The 22,437-nt window shown below is 38.9% G+C and overlaps 1 protein-coding gene across 13 annotated transcripts in view; it reads right to left on the bottom strand.

The window, feature by feature from the left end:
* The window catches only part of CFAP70 (cilia and flagella associated protein 70), an 83,525-nt gene that overhangs the window by 2,857 nt on the left and 58,231 nt on the right, over positions 1-22,437 (bottom strand). For all 13 annotated transcript variants that reach the window (XR_015156814.1, XM_086382028.1, XM_086382031.1 and 10 more), the window contains 6 exons: positions 13,538-13,696; positions 12,738-12,859; positions 10,843-10,995; positions 10,251-10,412; positions 8,031-8,120; positions 3,291-3,392 (listed from right to left, as the gene is read on the bottom strand). Coding sequence is in view for 12 of the 13 variants with exons in the window: in XM_086382028.1 (XP_086238154.1) it covers positions 3,291-3,392; positions 8,031-8,120; positions 10,251-10,412; positions 10,843-10,995; positions 12,738-12,859; positions 13,538-13,696 (788 nt within the window). In the remaining variant the exon portion in view is untranslated. The remainder of the gene's footprint in view (positions 1-3,290; positions 3,393-8,030; positions 8,121-10,250; positions 10,413-10,842; positions 10,996-12,737; positions 12,860-13,537; positions 13,697-22,437) is intronic.

Here is a 22,437-nt window from a genome sequence, read left to right as displayed (position 1 = left end):
CCCAACATCAGGGTCTTTTCAAATGAGTCAGCTCTTTGTATCAGGTGGCCAAAGTATTGGAGTTTCAGCTTCAACATCAGTCCTTCCAGTGAACAACCAGGACTGATCTCCTTTAGGATGGACTGGTTGGATCTCCTTGCAGTCCAAGGGACTCTCAAGAGTCTTCTCCAACACCACAATTCAAAAGCATAAATTCTTCGGCCTTCAGCTTTCTTCAAAGTCCAACTCTCACATCCATACATGACCACTGGAAAAACCATAGCCTTGACTAGATGGACCTTTGTTGGCAAAGTAATGTCTCTGCTTTTTAATATGCTGTCTAGGTTGATCATAACTTTCCTTCCAAGGAGTAAGTGTCTTTTAATTTCATGGCTGCAATCACCATCTGCAGTGATTTTGGAGCCCCAAAAAATAAAGTCTGACACTGCTTCCACTGTTTCCCCATCTATTTGCCATGAAGTGATGGAACCAGATCCATGGTCTTAGTTTTCTGAATGCTGAGCTTTAAGCCAACTTTTTCACTCTCCTCTTTCACATTCATCAAGAGGATCTTTAGTTTTTCTTCACTTTCTGCCATAATGGTGGTGTCATCTGCATATCTGTGGGTATTGATATTTCTCCCAGCAATCTTGATTCCAGCTTGTGCTTCCTCCAGCCCAGCGTTTCCCATGATGTACTCTGCATATAAGTTAAATAAGCAGGGTGACAATATACAGCCTTGACATACTCCTTTTCCTATTTGGAACAGTCTGTTGTTCCATGTCCAGTTCTAACTGTTGCTTCCTTACCTGCATATAGGTTTCTCAAGAGGCAGGTCACGTGGTCTGGTATTCCCATCTCTTGCAGAATTTTCCACAGTTTATTGTGATCCAAACAGAGGCTTTGGCATAGTCGATAAAGCAGAAATAGATGCTTTTCTGGAACTCTCTTGCTTTTTTCATGATCCAGCAGATGTTGGCAATTTGATCTCTGGTTCCTCTGCCTTTTCTAAAACCAGCTTGAACATCTGGAAGTTCACGGTTGACGTATTACTGAAGCTTGGGTTGGAGAATTTTGAGCATTACTTTACTAGCGTGTGAGATGAGTGCAATTGTGCGGTAGTTTGAGCATTTTTTGGCATTGCCTTTCTTTGGGATTGGAATGAAAACTGACCTTTTTCAGTCATGTGGCCACTGCTGAGTTTTCCAAATTTGCTGGCATATTGCAGCACTTTCACAGCATCATCTTCCAAGATTTGAAATAGCTCAACTGGAATTCCATCACCTCCACTAGCTTTGTTCGTAGTGATGCTTTCTAAGGCCCACTTGACTTCATATTCCAGGATGTCTGGCTCTAGGTGAGTGATCACACCATCATGATTATCTTGGTGAAGATCTTTTTTGTACAGTTCTATTCTTGCCACCTCTTAATATCTTCTGCTTCTGTTAGGTCCATACCATTTCTGTCCTTTATCGAGCCCATCTTTGCATGAAATGTTCCCTTGGTATCTCTAATTCTCTTGAAGAGATCTCTAGTCTTTCCCGTTCTGTTGTTTTCCTCTATTTCTTTGCATTGATGGCTTAGGAAGGCTTTCTTATCTCTCCTTGCTATTCTTTGGAACTCTGCATTTAGATGCTTATATCTTTCCTTTTCTCCTTTGCTTTTCGCTTCTCTTCTTTTCACAGCTATTTGTAAGGCCTCCTCAGACAGCTGTTTTCCTTTTTTTGCATTTCTTTTCCATGGGAATGGTCTTGATCCCTGTCTCCTATACTTAAATATCCGTAATTTTTTCCATATTTTATCAATCAGTTTCTGAGCAAAGTATTGAAATCTTGCATTTTAGCTTATAGATAAAGAAACTGAGGCCCAGCAAGTTTAAATAAATTGTCCAGGATCCCACAGTTAGTTGTGGCAGAGCTGGGGTAAGAACTCAGGTATTCCTCATACTGATATTTACTCCAAAGAGAAAATTCGATCATTTTTAGTTTGTTAGTTTCTCTTATAATCACAATATCCCCTGTTGGTTCTGTGTTATGTTGGTCAACAAAAAATTGAGGGCCACTCTCATCATTCCCAATTTGAATCTTATGCTAATATGCAAGTTATTGAAGCAAGTTATTTTAATTATGAGAGGGTTATTTCCTACAGGTAAAGCAGCTATCACAAATTTCCACCCTTAGCCAGCAGTTCAACAGGAAGGAATGATTCAGAAACACTATAAGAGACTCTCCTTTGCTGGTATCTGACCTTGTTACATTCTGATACAATATCACTCCCATTTTTAATTCCCTTAAATGAAAACTACTTTAATGAAACAAGAACTCAGGTCATTAAATATAACTGCTGCTGCTGCTAAGTCACTTCAGTCCTGAATACATTTAAAATATAAACACCATGCCTTTCCTGATTAGTTTGGCAGAGCTGAGGTAAGAACTCAGGTAAATATCTAACCTATCTTTCTGAATAGCTAAACTATCTACCTGAATTCTGCTCTCAGAGAAAAATGTCAGAGACAATTACAAAGAAGAATGCTTCACAGCATTGGGTACATGTTTTAAATGATAGGACTTTTGGGGAAAATAGATTCAGTCTATCAGAGATTTCTGTTGTTCCTGTTGTTGGTAATTCATTTATGTCTATACCCTTATAGGCTACTTTGCCTTTTTTTTTAATCACTGGATTTTTATATGGATTTTATAGACCATATACTACATTTGGTAGATCCAGAGCATAAATGGAGTGACTATACAATTCCCAGACTTGAGGTCCTAAACATGAGAGGGGTGCTAAGGAGGGAAGAAGGAGAACCTCTCTTCCCCAAATCTAATCTGCCATCCCACTGCATAACCCTTGCACATCTCCTAACTACAGCCCCAGACCACGATCTGATCGGTACATGCTCCTTCATCTTGGGACAGGGCACACACTGGGCTGGGCTTGGTTTGTGTGGCTTGGGGCTGGGCCTGATGAGCAGCTCAAAAATGTCGTACAGAGCCCACTCCACCTGAAACCCCCACTGGTGGTCAATTCCAGTCCACCCCTTCACCACTCACCTGAGACCACCAAGTCCAAGTGCCTCACGTCTGTTTTTAGAACCTCTTTTCCAAACACGCCTAAACATATAATTTTCAGGCACATTCTAAGGAGAAGCTTCCCAGACATGGCCCCTCCTTCATCATCAGTAAAATGACCAAATCTAAGCTCATCAAACCTCAACTATCGTGAATTGATGGCCTTCCCACTATCCCTTTCTTTACTTGGCCCCTCACCTCTCTGCCCAAGGACACTGTGTAATGATAATAAACACTCACTTTCAGGCAGACCAGAGCCAGATATGCCCACACTTCAGCATTGTAGTTGTTCAAAGCATTGGCTTCAGAGAGAGCATCCTCAGCCTCTGTGAGCTCCTCCAGCTTGAAAGAAAAAGAAGATACGTGATTTGTTAAGTCAGAGAAATTTCCACTTAAGCCAGCTAGAATCTGTTCAGCTGAAAATGCTATGTCCAAATAGTACTGGTGTATATGTGACCCATACTAATAATTTCCAACTTAAAAAAAAATTAGCAACAAAAATCATTGTTCAAACAAAATCTTTTGTGGTGGTGTTACCATATATGAACGAGTTAAAAGTAGAACTGCTCTGATTACAAAGTCAGGTAGGGGACTTCCCTGGTGGTCTAGTGGTTAAGAATCCACCTTCCAGTGCAGGGGATGTGGGTTCGATTCTTGCTGGGGGACTAAGATCCCACATTCCATGAGACAACTGAGCCCTCTCACCACAACAGAGAGAAGCATGCTTCCACGAGGAAGAGCCCATGTGCTGCAAAGATCCCACATGCCACAACAAAGATTCCACATGCTGCCACTAAGACCACATGTGGCCAAAAATAATTAAGCAAATAAGGAGCATGCAGAAAAAAATACTACTGAAAAAAAAATCAGGTAGGCGAATCTGGAGCCCTGTCTGCTGGGCTCTCAATTTATACCCCTCTTCTTCCCTCTCTCTACAGCAGGCCCATGAGGGCTTCCATGCCCCATGGAGCTTCAGGTGCCAGGGATGAAAAAACCAAAAGTATTCACTATCATATGTGCATCATTCAGTGATTTCCCTGTACACAATGGGATGTCAGACACATCTGTAGTTGTTTCATTTACATCATGTATCCCTTTCTTAAGTCAAAGTCCTATTAGTCTGTCAAATTACTATTGGTCAGAAAGCTCCTCTTTCCCCTAACATTAGTTATTGATAGCACAGTCTTGAGCAATCTATAAAATATTCAGAGATTCTAGGGTGCTCCCTGAGCTCTGGGCACATGGATATCATTGTTGCTCCTAATATGGTGAGTTTGCTTTGTAAAATCTTCCAAAAGGCCACCTAAGGAAAGGATAAAATACTTCTCTCTCCCTAGTAAAACTGCTGTTCATTTTCCTACTTTATAAAAGATGATAATAGGTTTCTAGGCCCAAGACAATATGAACAACGGCCTTTCAAAAATGCCCATACATTTTCCCACACTTTAAATGTCTTGGAGATATTAATTATTTAATCAACCTATACTCGCTAAGGCTTTACTCTGTGCCAGGCAATATGCTAGATAATTTGAACAAAAGAAAAAAATACAACCTTTGTTCTCAAATACAAAAGAAAAAAATACAACCTTTGCCCTTTTATGACCGATATATAACAAGTTAAGACAAAATGAAAACTCAAACACATGAAGAGTTCTGAAACAAAACAAGCACACGCACACACACACATACATGTATGTATATATAATTTAGTGGAGGGACAGAGGAATAGTTCTTCCTGAGAGTAAAGGATGGCTTCAGAGAAGAAACATTGCTGAAGTCAATCTTGACGAATAAATAAGAGTTTGTTAGCTATATTTCAAGGCATTCCAGGTAAGAGGAATTTCATATACAGAAGCATGGAGGCTTCGGAGAGAATGGCATGCTCAGGAAACTCTTAATAAACCTGTGTGGCTGGAGAAGAGATGGGTGGGGGAGACAGAAATAAGGTGAGAGAGAAAGAGAACAGAGGAAGTGATAACACTGAAAGAGTTCGGGAGAGACCAGATCATTCAAAAAAAAATCTGATTATTATTCTGAAACAAGGGGTAGTATTGAAGGGTTTAAATAGGGAAGTAATAGGTATGTGCATATTTTAAAGACCACTTTGATAACAACAACGCAGCAGATGAACTGAGGGAGGACAGGAGACCAGCCTAGCAAGTAAAGGGGATAAAGCTTGAATTCGAGCAGCAAAAGTAGGATGAGAGGAGAGAACAGATTCGAGAGATGTTTAGGAGACAAAATTAATAGGGTATTCAGTGCCTAATTAAAAGTAATGGAAGTAGACTAGGAGAGCTTGTAAGTTTCTGGCTTGGTTGACAGAGTTCATTTAGTCCCATTCACTGACACAGGGAATAAAGGGGAACTTACAGGCTTAAGGAAAGTCAGAATCCTTCAGAGACAAGTTAGGTTATACTTTGGATATGTACATTATGAGGGGTCTCGGGTTCCACCAAAGGGAGCCGTTTGACATAAGGGTCAGAACATGAAAGTGTTAGGAACTGAAACTTTAGAATTCACTGGGGCACAAGCGGTAGTTAAGCCCACTGGGGTGGATGATATTTCTTAGTGAGAAGAAATACGGTGACAGGAGAAGAGCTGGCTATAGAACCCAGGAGGACCCAACAATTATGGTGGGTAAAAGACCAGGAGTCAGCAAAATGGCTGAGAAGGACACCCTTGTGGAAGTCATTGGAGGAGAGGGCTTCAAGAAGTTAGCAGTCACCAGGTTAAGTGTCACAGAGAATTCATCTAAGAGTCTACTGCATTTGGCAATTAGGAAGTTATATGTGGTCCTTGTCAGAGAAGTTTCAGCCAAGTGTTAGGGTTATACATCCAATTGCAAGGAAGTGAAGGGTAAATGCAACCTAGGAAATGAACATATAATTTACAAGTAAAGAAATACTTGTATCACATGATTTCAACTTCTTTAGTGATGAAAATGTAAATTAAGATACATATTGGGATTCCCCAGTGGTCCAGTGGTTAGGACTCCATGCTGTCACTGCTAAGGGCCCAGGTTTAATCCCTGATCAGGGGATTAAGATCCTACAATCTGTGCGGCACAGCCAGAAAAAAAGATACATATCAAATTGGCAAAAGATAACGCCCATTGTTGATGAAGTTAACAGTAAAATGGATTCTCATACCTGGCAGAGTAAAAATCAGTATATAGCCTTTCTAGAACACAAGTTGACAGTATAAAGACTAACATTTTTCTACATTCTCTATGAATATATCCTAAGGAAATAACAGAATTAAGCACAGAGATTTATGTCTAAGAATGTTTATTCCTGCTTTATTTATAATAATTATAGAAACTAATGACAAGTCCAATACTAAGCGGCTGGTCAAGTAAATTGTGATATACCCACACGTAGATACAGTATAACTATGCCTGAAACACTCATTGCGGGCAGAGATTACTTGGACATCTTAGCAGTAGGGCTTAACACAAGTTTTTCTGAATTTCTATATCAATAAAAATATTTTCATGCTACTTAAACAGAAGCATGATTTATGCTGACTAGTTTATATAGCTGGTTTCTTGTACTTTCGAAAGTGCTGTTTGGTTTTTAACACCAACAGTTGTTTTACATCCTTTCTGGGAAGGTGGAACAGAGGGCATACGGCTTCTATATAAGTGATCACATGTCCCAGTTGGCTATACCCCAGTGTAATTATTAATATTGCCCTTTACATTCTTAAAAGTCCAGGTTTATATGATAAATTACATGGTAATCTTACTTATTCATCCAAACCAGGGAATACTACACAGTTATCGAAATTCATGTTTTAGACTATTTGATGATGTGAGAAAGTACCAATGCTATATTGTCAAGTAGAAAAAAGATTACCAGGCAGCAAATACATTATTTACAATCTTATACATTAAAATTACTTCCGTGCTAAGTCACTTCAGTCATGTCCAACTATTTGCGACCCCATGGACTATAGCCCACCAGGCTCCTCTGTCCATGGGATTCTCCAAGCAAGAATATTGGAGTGCGTTGCCATGCCCTCCTCCAGGGGATCTTCCCAACCCAGGGATCAAACCTGTGTCTCGTATGTCTCCTGCACTGGCAGGCAGGTTCTTTACCACTAGCACCATATATGTACCAAAAAAGACTGGAGGAAATTGCATTCAAATGTTAACATCATTGGTTATCATCAGTGGCGGGATTAAGAATACTTTCATGTTTTCTTCATATTGTGTATCATCTATATTTTCTATAATGATATTTTACTTTTATGATTTAAAAAATAAAACAGCAATGATGGATAGGAATCAAGGCACATAAACACTCTTTTGGTTAAGGGTAACAACCAGGGAGGTTGTTGTTGTTGAAGAAGGAGGAAAGTACATGGAAAGAGCTGAGTGAGAAGGAAAGCTTAATGATGTAAATAAAAAAAAAAGAAAATATTAATAAAGTAAGGGATTAGGAGAAAAGGAGAGAGAAAGACCACAAACACACACGAAGGAGTTAGACCAGAACAGGAGAATGCATGCCTCTTTCAAAGATTAGAGGAAAGGAGGGAAGGGTGACCAAAGAGTTTTCAGTGGCAGAGGAACAGAAGATCTACCAGAAGCTGTAGCAACTTTTCCTGAATATAGAAGGGCCACAGAGCTTAATAAGTATCAATTAGCTTCTTTAATTGAGTAGATTCTTCACATCTTATATCACTTTTCTCTTACAGGTAACATCATAAAATTACGAGCTTATGTACCAAATAACATTAATTTTTTTTATTATATAGCTTCACACTCTAGTTTTTGTGAGATTTTTAAAGAACATTTTATTTTTGTAGTTCAGATTGAACTTCAGTTTTCTACTGAACAGCTTTGAAGAGCAGCTTTTTATTAGAGAAGATTGCCCTGATAGCCTTCCCACCATCATTCAAACCCCATGGATGCCTGGAAGGCCAAGGAGTCAAGGTCAGCTGTATGCACAGGCTAGTCTCAATACCTCATACTCTTACCCGATAACAGGCGATTCCCAGTCCTAGCCAGGTAAGGCATGAAGGTGATCTCTTACAGGCTTGCAAGTAGGTTTTCTTTGCCTTTTCATACTGTAGAAAGAAAGCACCACTAAGCTGTTGTTTCTCTAGAACCTTTAAATACTGCATTGCCAGAATAATCATGGGGCTTCTGTAATTGTATTAACACTCCACACCAGTCTAAGTTAGATGAGTCCTTGGATCATTAAGGACTCACATTACAACTTTTTAAGGGAAGTTTTATGTTCACAGCAAAACTGAAAATACAGAGATTTTCCAATTACCCCCAGTCCCCACACATGCATAGGCTCTCCCATTAGCAATATCCTCCACCAGAGGGCTATCTTTGTTACAACTAATGAACCTACACTGACGTATCATCATCACCTAAAGTCCACGGTTTTCCTCAGGGTACACTCTTGGTGTTGTACATTCTATGGGTTTGGACAAACGGGTGACATTTTTCCATCATTAGAGTATTTTCACTGCCCTTAAAACCCTCTGTGCTTCATCTATTCATCACTCTCCTTCCTCCAGTCCCCGGAAATCACTGACACCTGTACTGTCACCATGGTTTTACCTCTTCCAGAATATCCTACAGTTGGAATCATGCACCGCCTAGCTTGCGCACATTTGATTTTTTCACTAAATAACAAGCATTTAAGTCTCCTTTTATGTTTTTTCATAGCCTGACAGCTTGATAGCTTTTTAGCACTGCATAATATTCTATTATCTGGCTATACCACAGATTATTTATCCATTCACCTACTGAAAAACATCTTGGTTGTATCCAAGTTTTGGCCATTATGAATAAAGCTACTATGAACATCCATGTGCAGGTTTTGGTGTGGAGATGAGTTTTCAACTTCGTTATGTAAATATAAGGAGCATAACTGCTGATCATAGGGTAAAAATATTTTTGATTTTGTTAGGAATTGCCAAACTGTCTTACAAAGTAGCTATATCATTTTGCATTGCCACCAGCAATGAAAGAGAATTCCTGTTGCTCCCACATCCTTAGCAGCGTTTGGCAATGTCAATGTGCCAGATTTTGGTGTATAGTTATATTTCGTTACTGTTTTATTTTTTTTTAATGATGTTTTAATTTTAATTAGCATGTCTCCCTACTTTCATACAACACATTTTGTATGCTTGTTGAAAGTTAAGTCGCTCAGTCATGTCCGACTCTTTGCGACCCTGTGGACTGTAGCCCACCAGGCTCCTCCATCCATGGGATTCTCCAGGCAGGAGTACTGGAGTGGGTTGCCATTTCCTTCCCCAGGGTCGTTACTGTTTTAATTTTCATTTCCCTAATGATAGATGATGTGGAGCATCTTTTCATGTGTTTGTTTTCCACCTGTGTCTTCTTTCATTAAATTTTTTGGCCGCACTGTGTGGCATGCAGGATCTTAGTCCCCTGACCAGGGATCAAATCTGCACCCCTGCAGTGGAAGCATGGAGTCGTAAGCACTGGACCATCAGGCAGGTCCCTTCTTTCTTTTGTATTTCATCTGTATTTTGTTTGTTAAGGTCTTTGGCCCTTTTCTTAAATATTGTTTTCTTAAAGAACTGTTGTTCTTAATGTTCTTATTGTTCAGTTTTAAGAGTTCTTTGTATATTCTGGATAGCAGTCCTTTAGCAGTGTATCCTTTGTAAATGTTTTTTCTCAGTATTTTTTTCACAGTATTTTTATTTTATTACAAAGCAGTATATCCTTTATAAATGTTTTTTTGCAGAATATTTATTGGAAGGACTGATGCTGAAGCTGAAACTCCAGTACTTTGGCCATCTGATGTGAAGAATTGACTCATTTGAAAAGACCCTGATGCTGGGAAAGATTGAAGGCAGGAGGAGAAGGGGACGACAGAGGATGAGATGGTTGGATAGTATCAACAACTCGATGGACATAAGTTGGAGTAAGCTCCAGGAGTTAGTGATGGACAGGGAGGCCTGGGGTGCTGCAGTCCATGGGGTCGCAAAGAGTCAGCTACAACTGAGCGACTGAACTGAACTGAATATTAGACTGCCTGGGTTTGAATTCTACTTCTATTAATTACTGGTTATCTGATGTTGAGCAAGTCACTTTACCTTTGGATGTAAAAGTATCATTATCATATTACTATTTTTAGTCCTCAAAGAAGGATGCTAATGTTAATCAGGTCCCAGACCATGACCAGTTATTCCCCATCCTCTATTCCTCACCTCTTTCTCTTCCAGGTATATTTGCCCCAGGCGCAGGAAGATAAAGTGCATTTCAGAAGCATCCACTACAAAACTGATGGTTCGCTCATAGCATGCCTTGGCCTCCACATGATTTCCACTCAGAAAATAGAGATGACCCTTCACGCCCCAGACATTAGGGTTCTGAGAAAGTGAAGAACAAGTAGCACAGGGGATGAGATAGTATTTAAAAGCATATTAATGATTTTTTCCTAACATTTTGATTTAAATGAAGTCCGTGTGTTTTTGCAAATTAGAAAGAGGGCCATTCAGTTGCACTGGGAAACACTGCTCTAGGACTGCCCTCTCATTCTTCAAAGTCATTTTGTCCTTCGGGTAAATATTAAGAAAACATTCAAGCATAACCATGACAGTGTTCACAAAGAGAAAGCAGAAGTTCAGGAAAACTGAAGTAGATAAGCTGTCTGCTAAAGAGCTGTCCTTATCTTTTCTCTGGCCTTTGTAAAAGTCATGATTAAGTAAGAAAAACAAATGGAAGGAAATTAGATAAAACAACTTAACTGCTTGTCCCTTCTCCAAACTAAATTTAAGATGCTCTAGCAAAAGTAATTACCAGGTAGTCCATCTGGGCTGCTTGTTGAAGGTATTCCTCTGCTTTAGCAAAGTCCTTCTTGAGAAGGTGTGTTTGGGCCAGCACCAAATAATACTCACAGCTGGGGCCTCCATGAGGGCACAGTAGCTCATGGGCAAGCACTCTGTGTACATACTGCAAGGAAAAATCAGATGATAAGAAACATGTAAATGACTGCACTGTGTCAGTTCCACAGCTCTCATGGTTGAAGATTATGTCTCTGATAATAAATAATAAAGAGCATATTATAGACTGAGATGATTATCAATTTCAAAAGGTTAGAGGTGAGTTATGAACATTCAGCATATCATGGTTCCATTAAGAGCTATTCATGTAGAAATATTTCCAAGTTAATTACCTGTAGTACTATACAATCCTGGTCTTGCTCGTCACACTAGATGAGTTTTAGCCTGCTGCGTAGCATACATAGGCATTTCATCAACCACCAAATTAACATATAAGGTAAATGTTCAGGCATTTGTGTTTACAAGGAAACTCAGAATGAGGCAAAACTTCCCTTTCTAAAATTGTAGATTTGGGATCTTAGAAACATAATGTCTGTTTCTGACATACTCTCAAACATTTGTTATATTCACCAGTTACACTTTGGGCTAGTCTTTGTTTTTAATATGATTTAAGGCCTGCAAATTTGACAAACTCATATGTACTTGCTAGGTAGAGGGGAAACCCTTCTTCTCCCTCTGTTCTCATCCCAGCCTATAACACAGAAACTTCCACTGACATTAAATACCTGGTTAGGAAAACACAGGAGAAGGTTCTGCAGCTCTTTCCTCTATCTGCATTCAGGCTCTTGGATATGGGGGGAAGTGATTCATCTAATTATGGAGACAGAGAGCCTGTTTCTCTACTGTGAATGGTTAGTATATTAAAGGCTCCTGTTTTATGTGGTCCACTCTCATTGAGTTCGTAATTCTTGCCCTTTCTTGAGTTTGCCCACCCTCAGTGGGGCATGCACTCTACAGATTGAGGGCCAGCTCTCTTGGCTCCTGAATCTTGCTCTCTCTCTTACTGCTTGCTTCATGGGTACGCTTCTCACTGCCTATGCGGTAGGTAGACCTTGCAGGATGCTCTTCTTCTCTGGGAGGAGACTGCAACTCTCAAGCTCTTCCACCTATGACTGCATGGCTAAGTCAGATCTGGGATCAATCACATATCCAGCCCAGTTTTACCAATAAAAAATTACTATTTTTATCTCTCAATAGCACTGTGTAATAGTTTCAATTGGTTCAGAATCTGGAAGGAAAGAAGGGTGTGCTTAGGCTCCTGTGAATCCCTAACGCTCATGTAATATGAGTTCCCATATTAAGGTAGCACCAGGCTACACAACTCAGAGTCTGACTTTGCTTTGCTGATATTCTATAGGGAGCAGACTGGCAGTGAGGTCTGCTAACGCTTTCTGCAGAGAGGAGTTCAGATTTGGATGTTTATACCATTAGGCCTACAGTGTGCTCTTAGAAACATGTTTGATTTCTGCATCATACACATTTAAACTTGCAAGACACCACTATAATAGAATAGGGAGAAGGCAATGGCACCCCACTCCAGTACTCTTGCCTGGAAAATCCCATGGACAGAGGAGCCTGGTAGGCTGCAGTCCATAGGGTCGCTAATAGTTGGACACGACTGAGCGACTTCACTTTCACTTTTCACTTTCATGCATTGGAGAAGGAAATGGCAACCCACTCCAGTATTCTTGCCTGGAGAATCCCAGGGACGGCGGAGCCTGCTGGGCTGCCGTCTATGGGGTCACACAGAGCCGGGCACGACCGAATCGACTTAGCAGCAGTAGCAGCATAATAGAATAAGTAGTTCATTAAAATCTTTCCCTCTGCTTGCCCTATTCCAAATATTCTTACCTGCACAGCATTGACTTTCATCAAGAAGCGTATAGTCTCCATGAAAATAGTGGTAGGAGTTTGGGAAACACTATAAGGGGTGGAATGCAGACAAGTTGATGACTCTTGAGATTTTAAGGCTTCTGAAAATATGATATTAAAATAATAGACAATTAGATATAAAGAAAAAATTCAGAAGCTCAGACACATAGAAGGGAGAGTATTCTACTCAATTACAAGAGAGAAAGTATAATCTTGAAAGCAATAGATTATTCTACAACAATGGCCCCCAAAGAGATCTCATAGGTTCTCAAGGTTAGTCTACTGATGGTTCCAAATACAAGTTGAATGAAATGAAAGTTTTTTTTTTTTTAATTCAGATCTTCCTGCAATTTCCCTGGCAGTCCAGTGGTTGAGATTCCACCCTTCCACTGCAGGAAGCATGACTTCAATCCCTTGTCAGGGAACTAAGATCCCACACTTTGGACAGCATGCACCCACCCCCTCTCTGGCCAAAAAAAGTATTCAGATCTTCTTGAATGTGAAACAGATTTCTAGATACTTTGAACCTTCAGATATTCCAAACATGAAAATTCACTGTTAGAAAGTCATAGATCTGTTGGCTATTTCTCTGAGCTAAAAGTGAAAGAGTGGCACTACTGAGACTAGATTTCAGAGACTAGCCTCATATGAAGGAATTTAGCAAAACAGATAAGCCAATCAACTTCAAACGAGACTGCCATTTTGGTCATCAAAGAGTCTTTATCATTGTCTAGTTTGTTTATGTCCTTCTTTCAAGCAGAAATCTTTATTCTAGTTACCTTTTTTTGATCCTGTCTCCTTGATAAATATGTTGGATGCTTTTTGGCTGGTAGCTGGATCCTGAGATTGTACAGACAAAATGGGTTCATGTGAATCAGACTGCAGTTGAGAGGATTCATCAAGAAATTCATCTAGAATGGATAATGGAGCTCCTAGTCCTAAAAAAGATTATATTTTAATGAGAAAAAAAACACCTTCCTAAACTGTATTAATATTTAAATGTTTATTATAGGAAAAAATTTGAACGAGGCTTGAAACTTCTAATTCTGAAAATTATAAAGAAATACTATGTTGTAAAAAAACAAGAAGTTAACATGTGATACAGTATTATTAAAGTAAGATTTTGTTCAAATTTCACAAAATCTTTTGCTAGTGTCCATTATTTCTTTTCATAGTTCATTCAAGACTCCACATTGTATTTAATTGCATTGAGCAGCTTCAGTGTACAACAAATTCTGGTAAATTCTCTTTTCACTTTTATTCTATTACAAATAATTTTGACATTTAACTTCCCCAAAATGAGATTTTTAAAGTATCTTTGATATTAATTTCTCATTCAAACACTTTCTTCTCTGCAACCACCCTCTGTGTTTTTTGAGTCTTCTAATTTTGTTGAGGCTCTCAATACCTAAGTCAAATATCTCTCTTGCTAAATGTCATATTATACTTGAAAATATGTGGGTTATTTTCAAATATATTTTGATATTGATCTCTAACATAATACCACAGTGAAAAGAGAACAGAATGCATGATTTCAGTATATTTAGACCATGAAATTTTTGCACCTGGTCTTATATCCCTGGATGTGTTCCAATGTCTTCATAGTTTATAGTCTATGGGAACTTGAATAGAATTTGTATCCTATTGTTATATGAAAATTGTGTAAATCTTAATTATGTCGAATTGGTTTATAGTGCTTTTCAGGTCTACTACATCCTTCTATTTCTCTGTATATTCATTCTGTTAATTTTTGAGAGCTTGATATTGAATCTCCAACTAAAACTCTTAATTTACCTACTTTAAAAAGTAATTGTAATATATAGTGGAACTACATGTAACTGTTCTGCATTTTCAAGTCTCCTATAAATGTGTTATCATGTTTTCATAATGTAAAAAATGAAAGACAAATACAGTGAACAAATTTTATTATAAAAGGAGATAAAATACAAGTAACTTCCAGAGTATACATATCCCCTAAATATTTCATGGAAAGAAACATTGTTCTGCAGACTTTTATGTTTCTGATTAATTTAAAGAGTACAAGCTCCACTGACAGCACAGCTCCTGTCACTGTGACTCCCTAGTCCAAAGCTGCTGTAAGCCAAGTCCTGATAGTGTCAAATACCTATTGCAAAAGCTATATGCCAAACCTAGAATCTCAAGAATCCAAAGGAGAATATTAACATAGTTTTAGAAAATATTAAAACTCCTTAAGGACAAGAATTCTATTTTATCTCATTATTCAAAAATCATCACCATCATCATCATCATATAAAGTAGCTCTATTTGAACATGACTGTATTTGAACATAAGGACTGTAATGCATAGTTTTATTTATTTTTCACAACACTATGAAATATGTTTATTATGTTCCATTAAACAAAGTGAACCACAGAAAAGTTAATTTCCTGAAGCTCTTAAACATACCATGCTGCCTCTCACATAAATACATGTTTTAGGAATAAAAATAAAAAGCAATGCCAGTTAGGAAATGATCAATGCCAACTGGCTCTGACTTAGAAGAGGTCACTCTCAGCTAGAGAAAAAGCTATGGCTTTGGAAAATAGGTAAAAGTTGGACAGGTAAAGAGGTAGGGGCTAAAGCTTGGGAGTAGCAAGCTAATTATTTTAATGGGTACTGAGGATTGCATAGCAAAAATTAAGGAAAGGGAGGTTAGGGGCTAGACTGTATTGATATCTGAATGCTAGGAGTTTTCTTCTATAAGAAAAAGAAGAGGGTTACAGTGAAGAGTTTTAGCAGAAAAATCAGAGGATTAAAGTGGTATTTTATGAAGATTACTCTAGCAGTACTATGCAGCAAGGAGAAAAAAATGTTGATGAAGAAGTCTGTAATGAGGCTGTTACAATGCTCTGGATATTGGTAATGGATAGCAGTGGAAATATAAAGGGATGGTGCAGAGAGCATTTCGAAAGAAAATCAATTGGTCTGGGAAATCAACTTGATATAAGGATATGGGGAAGGTCAAGTAAGCAAGCAAGAAGAAGCAGGACTGACTCTGAGATCACGAGCTTGGGTGCCTAATATAACAATGCAGTCAGGTTCCCATATGAGGAGATGAGTTACCTAGTGGGAAAATCCACTGCTGGACCTGGAGGGGCGTCAGCATTAAAGACAGACATTTGAGAGTTATGAGAAGTGAAATAGAAACTGTGAGGGGAGGTGAGCTCTTAGAAAGGAAGGCAGTATTAGTGGGAAATGATTACACCTAATGGATGTAACAAGAAAGTGAAGTGAAGTCGCTGAGTTGTGTCAGACTCTTTGCGACCACGTGGACTGTAGCCTACCAGGCTCTTCCATCCATGGGATTTTCCAGGCAAGAGTACTGGAGTGGGGTGCTATTTCCTTCTCCAGGGGATCTTCCCGACCCAGGGATTGAACCCGGGTCTCCTGCGTTGTAGGCAGAACAAGAAAGAGAAGGAAACCCAAACTATTAGAGATGGAGGTAATCCAATATGCATTTCAGGAAAAAGAGACTGGTTAAATATGCAGACGGATCATCAAGACATGATGATCTTAAGGAAAAAAGAGAAACTGGAGGTGGCCAAAATAGCAGAGTAGGAAGACCCTGAACTCACCACCTCCCATGGATACACCAAATTTACAACCACTTATAGAACAGCTGTCTTTATCTATGAAAATGACAGAGACTAGAAGAAAATGTTTTCCACACTAAAGACAAAAAAGGAACCACAATGAGATGGTAGGAGGGATGGGGACATGGTATAGTCAGGATCCACACTCTCAGTTTGGTGATCCACAAACAAGAGGAATATCGCCATCATAGAGGTCCTCCCCGGGGAGCAAGGGGTTTAAGCCCTGTATCAGGCTCCCCAGCCTAGGGATTCTGCATTGGGAAGACAAGCCCCCAGAACATCTGGCTTTGAAAACCAGTGGGGCTTAGGATAAGAAGAGGCAAAGGACTATAGGAAATAGATACTCCACTCAAAGGGCATCCACAAAATGTCACATGCTCCATGTCTCAGCGCAGAGGCATGAACTTGAAAGGAGCCCGGGTCAGACCCTCTTGCAGATCTTGGAGAACCTTCTGGAGTGGCAGAAGTTAACTGGTACTCCCTCTAGGGATGCAGACCCTGGTGAAACAGCCATTTTTGAAGCATTCTACCACAATAACATTGGTACTAGCAAATGCCATTTTAGAATCTTCTCTTTGGCCTATTACCGCTGGGAATTGACCCCACTCACCAGTGGGTTGGCAAAGCCGTGAGCTCCCCTGGAGCTCAAGAACAGCTGTTTGGGGACACGGACTTGCCCACCAGTGGACTGGCACCAGCCTTGAGTCCCTCGGGGATGCACAACCAACCACACAGAAAGATACTGTGCCATCCAGTGGGCCCTCAGTCACCACATGAGGCACAGCCTCATGGACAATTGGGCCAGGGACCAGTCCTGCTTACCAGTATGCCCATAAATTCACCTTGCCACAAGAGAAGAGGGATACTTCTAGAGTGTATACCTCTGGTGACCTGAGAAGAGTGCCCTGCTGGACCCCACTGGACATCTCCTATATAAGGCACTTCTTCAAAACTGGGAAATGTAGCCAACCGACCTACCTAACACACAGAAGTAAACAGAGAATTGGGAAAAATGAAGAGATAGATGAATATGTTATCAATAAAAGAACAAGACACAACCTTAGAAACTTAAACTGCTCTAAAAAATAAAGTCTGTATAAAAATAATATATTAATATGAAAAAACATGTCCTTCTAATGAATTTTTTAAACCTAGATGAAATTGACAAACTCTAAAAAGTAGAAAATGCAAAAAAAGTAGAAAATGCCATGAATAACACTAATAAATATAAAATACAAATACATTAAACACTAAAAGCAAAAGAACAAAAGGTACTTAATAATCTGGATCATCAAACTAGACAAAAAAAATTATAGCCTTTCATTTATGAATACAGATGCAAAGATCCAAAATAAAGAGTTAGCTATTCAAATCAAAAGGTATATTAAAAATTAATACATTATGATCAAGCAGTATTTATTCAATTATTGTGAGGATTGTTAAATATAAAAGAAATCTATCAATGTTGTTCACTATACTAATAGATAAAAGGAGAAAATAGTTTTTTTTAATTGATGCAGAAAAAGAATCTGATAAAGATCAATACTTATTAATGAAAAAAAACTTTGGAAATTAAGAACATAAGAGACTTTTTTTAATTCTGTAAAGGTTTTTTTTTTTTTTAAGAAAAATCTTAAACCATATTTTAGATTTAACAGACAAACTTTAAACTCATTCCCCTTAGGGAAAGAAGACAAGGCTGAACACTACAACTACAACATATTACTGTAAATAATAAAAAGAGGTGAGCAGTATGAGAATTGGGAAGAAAAGGTAACATTATCATTATTGGCAGATGATATAATAATATCTGGAAAAAACAATAGAAGTAATAATCTATCTGAATCAATAAGAGTCAAATTACGGGCTTCCCTGGTGGCTCAGTGGTGGAGAATCCTCCTGCCAGTGCAGGAGACCCAGGTTCCATCTCTGGTCCAGAAGGATCCCACATGCCAAGGAGCAACCAAGCCTGTGCACCACTACTGAGCCTCTGCTCTAGAGCCCAAGTGCCGCAACTACTGAACCTGCATGCCCTGGAGCCCGTGCTCTGCCATAAAAGAAGCCACTGCAATGAGAACTCTGCCCTCAGCCAGAGAGTGGCCCTCACTCTCCGCAACTAGAGAAAAGCCCGCATAGTAACGAAGACTCAGCACTGCTGAAAATAAAGAAATAAATAAACTAAGCTCCCTATTTTAAAAAAATGAGTCAAATTAGATTATCATATACAAGTCAAATCTACAAAACAATAGTATACACTAAAATGTAGAAAATCAATAGCATATATTAAAAAATACCAGCAATAACCAACTAGAAAATAATTATTAAGTATGTTGTTCACTATACTAATAGATAAAAGGAGAAAATAATTAAAATAAGATACTATTATGATAGCAATGCAATCAATAAAACAACTATGAATTACTTAAATAGGGCCTCACTGGGGAAAAAATGTTAAAAACTTAAACAAAGAACCCAGAAGATGACCAGAGTAAATGGAGAGATTCTCCACATACTTGGATAGAATGGTTAATAATATGCAGGTGTCTACTGGAGTCCCCTGTTGGCTCAGACGGTAAAGAATCCGCCTGCAATGCTTGAGACCTGGGTTTGATTTCTGGGTTGGGAAGATCCCCTGGAGGAGGGCATGGCAACCCCTCTCTAGTATTCCCAGATTTTTCAGGCAAGAACCTAGCAGGCTACAGTCCATGGGGTCGCAAAGAGTTGGACATGACTGAGCGACCAAGCACAGAAGCACAGATGTCTATTATCCCTAAATTAATTTATAAATTCAATACAGTCAAAATAAAATGTCCAACTGGATTTTTAACGTACTTGATAAACTCACTATAAAATTCATATAGGTGAATAAAGATTCATGAACAGGTAAATCAGGTATACAAAAGGCAAGTAAATGGGAAAACCTCATATGCCAGAAATCAAGGCACAGTATAACACCACAGCAATAAAGAGTGTGATGTTGTTTTAAAATCAGACAAATCAGAACACAGAGCTCAGAGACATATACACCTTAAATCAAATGATAAAAGATGATTGCTTAACAGATGGTTTTGAGAAAATTATCTCTCTACATGGAATGAAACTAGTTCCCACTTAGCATCACACTCAAAGATGGAATCTGGATAGATTAACCATGTAAATGTAAAACTAATATTATAAAGTTAAAAAAACTAATATTATAAAGTTAATCGAAGAAAATGTGACTTGAGGTAGGAAGAACTATTTAAACAAAACTTCAAAGGCACAAAACCACAAAGCATTTGCAGAGCTGAACAACACAATCAACTAATTAAACTCACTTTATAGAACACTCCACTCAGCAACAGCAGAACATACACTCTTTTCAAGTGTACATGGATCAAGTCAGATTAAACACTAGACCATAAAACAAGTAGAAGGATTCAAATCATGTAAAGTACATTTTCTAACCACTATTAAGTTAAATTAGAAGTAAGAAACAAGTATATCTGGAAAAATTCTCATATATTAGAAAATTAAAAAACATATGGCTAGATAACCCAGATATTCAATTTCTAAGTTGAACAGTCCCAGCTATTCAACTTTTAAGTATTTATCCATCTCATCCTCTTTCTCTCCTGCCTTCAATCTTTCCCAGTATCAGGGGCGACAGAGGATGAGATGGTTGGATGGTATCACTGACTCAATGGACATGAGTCTGAGCAAATGCTGGGAGATGGTGAAGGACAAGGAAGCCTGGCATGCTGCATTCCATGGGGTTGCAAAGAATCAGACACAACTTTGTGATAAAAAATAATAATAAGTATTTATCCAAAAGAATGAGAGTCCATGTCTATATAAAAATTTGTACACAATATCCACAGCAACTTTAACAGTCCCAAACTAGAAACAGCCCAAATATATATCAACAGGTAATTAAATAAATACAGTGTGGTATCTCCATACATCAGGATATTATTTAGCAATAAAAAAGGATGAACTACTGATATGGGCAACAACATGTTTGAGTCTCAAAATAATCAAAACTGGATTAAAGATTTACTGAGCATGGCCCCGCCCATCAGAACAAGACCCAGTATTCCCCTCAGTCAGTCTATCCCATCAGGAAGCTTTCATAAGCCTCTTATGCTTCTCCATCAGAGGGCAGACAGAATGAAAACCACCAGAAAACTAACCAATCTAATCATATGGACCACAGTCTTGTCTAACTCAATGAAATTATGAGTCATGCCATGTAGGGCCACCCAAGACAGATGGGTCATGGTGGAGAGTTCTGACAAAATGTGGTCCACTGCAGAAGGGAATGGCAAACCACTTCAGTATTCCTGCCCAGAGAGCCCCATGAACAGTATGAAAAGGCAAAAAGATAGGACATTGAAAGATGAACTCCCCAGGTCAATAGGTGCCCAATATGCTAATGGAGCTCAGTGGAGAATTAACTCCAGAAAGAATGAAGAGATGGAGCCAAAACAAAAAGAACACCCAGTTGTGGATGTCACTGGTGATGAAACCAAGGTCTGATGCTATAAAGAGCAATATTGCATAGGAACCTGGAATGTTAGGTCCATGAATCAAGGCAAACTGGAAGTGGTCAAACAGGAGATGGCAAGAGTGAATGTCGACATTTTAGGAATCAGCGAACTAAAATGGACTGGAATAGGTGAATTTAACTCAGATGACCATTAAATCGACTACTGTGGGCAAGAATCCCTTAGAAGAAATGGAGTAGCCATCATAGTCAACAAGAGTCCAAAATGCAGTACTTGGATGCAGTCTCAAAAACAATACAATGATCTCTGTTCTTTTACAAGGCAAACCATTCAATATCACGGTAATGTAAGTCTATGCCCCGACCAGTAATGCTGAAGAAGCTGAAGTTATACGGTTCTATGAAGACCTACAAGACCTTCTAGAACTAACACCCAAAAAAAGATGTCCTTTTCATTATTGGGGAATGGAATGCAAAAGTAGGAAGTCAAGAAACACCTGAAGTAACAGGCAAATTTGGCCTTGGAGTACAGAAATGAAGCAGGGCAAAGGCTAATAGAGTTCTGCCAAGAGAACACACTGGTCATAGCAAACACCCTCTTCCAACAACACAAGAGAAGACTCTACACATGGACATCACCAGATGGTCAATATTGAAATCAGATCGATTATATTCTTTGCAGCCAAAGATGGAGAAGCTCTATACAGTCAGCAAAAACAAGACCGGGAGCTGACTGTGGCTCAGATTATGAACTCCTTATTGCCAAATTCAGACTTAATTGGAGAAAGTGGGGAAAACCACTAGACCATTCAGGTATGACCTAAATCAAATCGCTAACAATTATACAGTGGAAGTGAGAAATGGATTTAAGGGACGAGATCTGATAGACAGAGTGCCTGATGAACTATGGATGGAGGTTTGTGACATTGTACAGGAGACAAGGAGCAAGACCATTCTGAAGAAAAAGAAATGAAAAAAGGAAAATGGCTGTCTGAGGAGGCCTTACAAATAGCTGAGGAAAGAAGAGAAGCCAAAAGCAAAGGAGAAAAGGAAAGATATACCCATTTGATTGCAGAGTTCCAAAGAATAGCAAGGAGAGATAAAAAAAAAAAGCCTTCCTCAGTGATCAATGCAAAGAAATAGAGGAAAACAACAGAATGAGAAAGACCAGAGAATGAGAAAGATTAGAGATTCCAAGGGAACATTTCATGCAAAGATGGGCTTAATAAAGGACAGAAATGGTAGGGACCTAACAGAAGCCAAAGATATTAAGAAGAGGTGGCAAGAATACACAGAAGAACTGTACAAAAAGATCTTCATGACCCAGATAATCACGATGGTGTGATCGCTCACCTAGAGCCAGACATCCTAAATGTGAAGTCAAGTGGGACTTAGGAAGCATCACTACGAACAAAGCTAGTGGAGGTGATAGAATTCCAGTTGGACTATTTCCAATCCTAAAAGATGATGCTGCGAAACTGCTGCCCTCAATATGCCAGCAAATTTGGAAAACTCAGCAGAGGCCACAGGACTGAAAAAGGTCAGTTTTCATTCCAATCCCAAAGGAAGGCAATGCCAA

The sequence above is a fragment of the Bos grunniens genome, chromosome 28 (genome assembly GCF_055505025.1).
Source record: "Bos grunniens cultivar Pamir isolate PY7600 chromosome 28, Bosgru_T2T1.0, whole genome shotgun sequence".
Taxonomy (NCBI): domain Eukaryota; kingdom Metazoa; phylum Chordata; class Mammalia; order Artiodactyla; family Bovidae; genus Bos; species Bos grunniens.
Note: the sequence above shows the minus strand (reverse complement) of the source record. Positions and strands in the feature narration are given on the sequence as shown.